Here is a 4,549-nt window from a genome sequence, read left to right as displayed (position 1 = left end):
AAATATTAGATGTCAATCATTGTAAGGGAATCTTTAGTTTAACAAAAACTAACATCTTCTCTCTTTTCATTTCAAATTTGTTTAAATGTTTCTATCATAGGGAGGTATTATAAGTTTTTTGCTATACAAAACATTGAGCCATATTGTAAGTTCACTTAAACACTCCAGTAACAGAAATTAATTGAAAAAGTTTACATCCTATACTTTATGTGTGTTATTTTTAATAAATTCTTTCTGTTGTGTTTGAATTGAATTGACAAATGCTCTAATTCACTCCTCAGTACTTGTCTCATAAATTTCACCCATCTCTGGACATCACTACTTCACATTCCAAATTAATTATGTCCCACCAAAAATGCCTGAAGCAAACTGCTCTTAATAGGAAGCAATGAAGCTTCTAATTGCTTAAATTCACACAGTAAGTGGACAGGGACAGAGCCCAAGTATAATGAGAGAGAATGATTATTTCTATCACTGTTTTGCAAAATGGCTTTTGAGCCATTCAGTTGTTCTTCATGTAAGTGCCTTGCTTCACCTAGGTACATGCTTAAGTGTTCTCATTTAGCACATGCTTAGGTGTTCCCAGAATGTTCCCATTTAGCAATGCACATAAGGAAGTTAAGAGAAAACAGAATGAGAGAAAAATTATTGTAATATACTTAATGGGCAGATCCTCTGTTAAGGCAAACAACCATGCCTTTCCACAGATTTATGATATCTAGGAGCTGAGAATCTGTCTGCATGTGTGTATTCCCCCTCAATACAGCCCCCTATTTAAAACAGGAATTCATAGGAAGCTTTGTTGGACATGAGTCTCAATGAACACGTAAATGTTTGGAGCAGACATATTCAAGTACAGTACCATATTACTAAAAGCACTACATCCATTCATTTTTCAATAAGTGTCTTTAAAAATATGATGGAAAAAGCACAAATGCAATGAAGGACCAGCACAAATGTCTGGTTGCTGTGCATCTGTTGCTAAGTTATAAACTACAAAGTGACTCAACTCTTACCGTCTAACATTCATCCAAGTGTACAAAGAAAATTGTGTTGGAAGGCAAGTGAAAAGAAAAAAGAAAAACGAAAAGGGTAAAGAGGAAACTAATAAAAGGTAGGATAATCAGCAAGCTCTTTCTCTGGGGAAAAAATGAAAACACTACTTGGGGAATAAGAAATGAATGAAATATAAGAGATGGAAAGATATAGCAGTTACTATGCAGCTGTTTAAGTTCAATGTTAGAAAAGTCATTGTTACACTGAAAAAACTGTTGAACAGAAAACACAGAAAAACAGAACAGAGAAAAGGTGAGAACAGAAACAAGAAAAGAAGAACAAGCAGCATTAAAACAGAACAGAAACATGAATAAGAATGGATGCATTAAAAGCCGCACACATTTTAATTTTAGGGCTTCAAAGAAGCGAGTTAAAAAACTGACAAGAACATTAAAAAAATCACATTAATTTTTACTTAAAGGTTTCAAAAAAGTGAATAATTTATTATAGAGATTCTTATTGTGTCTTCCATAATAATACATCTCCCACCTAAAATATGTGCCCTGCAGATTTAGAACCAATCTTTGCCTAAACTAATCTTCCAAAGTAAGTGCAATCTTTCAGGGCTGTCGCAGACTTATGCCTAGCTCACCAGCCTGAAGTAAATCTTCTCAAGCAAGAGTAAATGACTGCATAGGTTAGATTTGGGGATAGAAAGAATCTATTGAAACTGAAATAGACCTCTGGTAAAGCCAGGCTCTCAAGTTAATTTTAGTTTCTGGCTGAGTCTTCCCAAGCTTGAGCAGAACTGAATTACAGCTCCTTTATCTCCATTCCCACTAAACACCAGCCAAACAGCCATGGCTTAGGTTAAGCCAGATGTGAAATAATGATTGAAAGCTAAGATTTTTCTGGTCTGTTTCTAGCTGCTGAGAATATATGTCCTACTGTAAAGTCTACAACAAAGCTTCAAGCAAATGCTCAATCAGGCCATTATCTTTTTTTTTTTGCCAGGGATAACATCAAAAAGATGAAAACAGTTCAAAATAGAGCTGAATTCTTTGATACAACATTCATTATGGGCAACAAATATTGTGATGAGTTACAAACTAGCTGGCAATATTCCAGGAGATATAGAAGGCAGAACGAATAAATAGTGGGAGCATCTACAGAAGCAATTAATGAGAAGCAATAAATTCCAGAGCAGTTGGAGCCAGAGTAAACTACTCCTGGGCATAGCATCTACATGTGTGTCCAGGATAGCAATAATTTGAGCTGGGGCGGAGCAGCCATAGGCTGGTAGGGAGCACCGGGCGTCCACCCAAGGCTCTGGATACAGGCATTGGGTAGCATTGGGGCTGGCTGGAGCAAGAGGGTACAGAACCTGCAGAGCTATGTGGCTAGGTAGTAGGCAGAAGTCTGGTCCCTGGCTGGCTGGGCTGACTCGGTGCAATTTATATTCATGGTCACCAGCTACATGTGCATTTCACTGAAGTTAATCCCCAACAGCACTATTTTAGGGCAGAGTTAATTTGTTTACTGTGCCCTAATACCCGTGCACATGTAGACAGTGATGCTTTACTATGGAGTTAATTAGTCTATTCCACAGTAAAGCACATGTGTAGATGCACTCAGTGGGTGTGTCTACATGTGCAATTAATGCACTTAGATTTACTGTGCAGTAATTTCAGGCACATTAAACTGCACCCAAGCATAGGTCTACATGTGTGTCTGGGCTGAGACAAAACTGAGCCCAACAGGAGCAGCATAGTCCAGGGCTGCTCCTGCCCTGCTCTGTCCCACTGCAGCAGGCAGGGCAAGCTCCAGGCTCCCTGGTTCAGCATCTACACATGTGCTTAAGGACATCAGTTTAAAGCACTATTTTCTAGTACCTGTATCTGTTGGTACTAGCAAATAATGCTTTAAATAATTCTACTGTGCAGTAATTGCTGTGGATGTGTAGACAGTGATGATTTAATGAGCATTAGATAAGTCTAATGCTCAGTAAAGCACACACGCAGACCTGGCCAGTGTGTTCTTTTCCTGAAGCTATATTAGATCAGCATAGCTGCTAGCCTCAAGACTCACATTTTTCAAAAATAGATTGAGATAAGACTGGGAAATTCAAAAGAAATGGAGGTACTAAAAAACTGCTATTTTAGAACACTTGTTTTCTGACCAGAATCACATTTTCACCCAAATTTCAGTTGTCCTCAAGCCAGTGTAGGACACCCAAAATACTGGGATCCCACAAACTGCAATTTGTATCCCAAATGTCTTAACAGCCCTAACAGAGTACATAAGGTAGAGAGGCAGATGCAAATCAAAGTTTTAGGTCATCAGATACTGCAAACCCCAGAATATGGCCTGGCAAATTTAAAGGCAGTTTTTATAAATATGGCTTTAGATTCTGTTATTAATTCAGTGATATTACCTTGGTGCTCCTCCAGATCCATGTCAAGTCGTCGAATGACTTCATTAAAATGGTTGATTTTTTCTTTTATTTCTGTCAGCCTAAAAATAAATAATAAAGTCTGGGGCCTAAAATAATATTGTAAAATAGTTCGCTTTTAGGAGGCATTATGAATAGGATGATCAGAGAAAATAATGTTTATAATTAAATATAAATAAAATTTATTGGTAATAGAAATAAAAACTGTACTACTGATATTACTGTTACATTACAATAATCATGTGTAGGCACCCATTACAACAGTCTCTTTGTGTACTAGACACAACTACTTTTTTTTTTGACAACTGTAACATTCATCATTACCAGTTCATTTTTATGTTGCTGTATAGCGCCCTCTTCTGGTCATTATACAGCTTTGCAGAGGTACACTTTAACAGTGCAGCACAAAATGGAATTTTGTATTTAAATAAAATTCTCTGAATCATGGCACTAAAATGTAAAATGCTGCATACAATCAAGAGATTAAGAAATTAAATCTCTTAAAGAAATTATTCTGTAAGTCCTCAAATACATTTTTTTCTGAGATATCCAGTATTTTGATAAGCAACTAATTAATGATCAAATGTCAGTCACCCACTTTTTGAAAAAAAATGTATTCATGAAAATCTTATAACTGTACACAATAGTTCCTAGGAGAATTAAGGAAGACAAGGTTCTTTGGGTAAATGTAATATATTTTATTAGACCAACTAAGTAGCTGGGAAAATTGTTCTTTATAAGCTTTTAAGCACAAACACCTTCTTCAGGCCCCTGCAGGACACGCGTGGCAATCTGGTGGTTGCACCAGACGATAAAGCTGACCTCTTTAACAAATTCTTTGCCTCCATATTTCTGAGCCGGGACCGGGACTTCCCCCACCACCCAGATCTCAGATGAACTCAGGAGAGGCACAGCTGGGCCCAGGGTCAGAGAGGATCCAGTCAGGGAAATCCTGGTGGGACTGGATGTGTTCAAATCAGCAGGTCCAGATATCTCCACTCAAGAGTGCTGAGGGAATTAGCAGAGGTCATTGCGGGACCCCTGGCACAGCTCTACAAGCACTCATGGTGCTCTGGTAAGGTGCCAGAGGATTGGAAAAGG

General features: G+C 37.9%; 1 protein-coding gene across 1 annotated transcript in view; it reads right to left on the bottom strand.

Moving 5' to 3' along the window:
- IFT74 (intraflagellar transport 74) overlaps positions 1-4,549 on the bottom strand; it is an 80,193-nt gene that overhangs the window by 29,243 nt on the left and 46,401 nt on the right. The window contains exon 13 of the mRNA XM_019554731.1: positions 3,431-3,510. Coding sequence (XP_019410276.1) covers positions 3,431-3,510 — 80 coding nt within the window. The remainder of the gene's footprint in view (positions 1-3,430; positions 3,511-4,549) is intronic.

Source organism: Crocodylus porosus, unplaced genomic scaffold (genome assembly GCF_001723895.1).
Source record: "Crocodylus porosus isolate Cpor-Errol unplaced genomic scaffold, CroPor_comp1, whole genome shotgun sequence".
NCBI lineage: Eukaryota > Metazoa > Chordata > Crocodylia > Crocodylidae > Crocodylus > Crocodylus porosus.
Note: the sequence above shows the minus strand (reverse complement) of the source record. Positions and strands in the feature narration are given on the sequence as shown.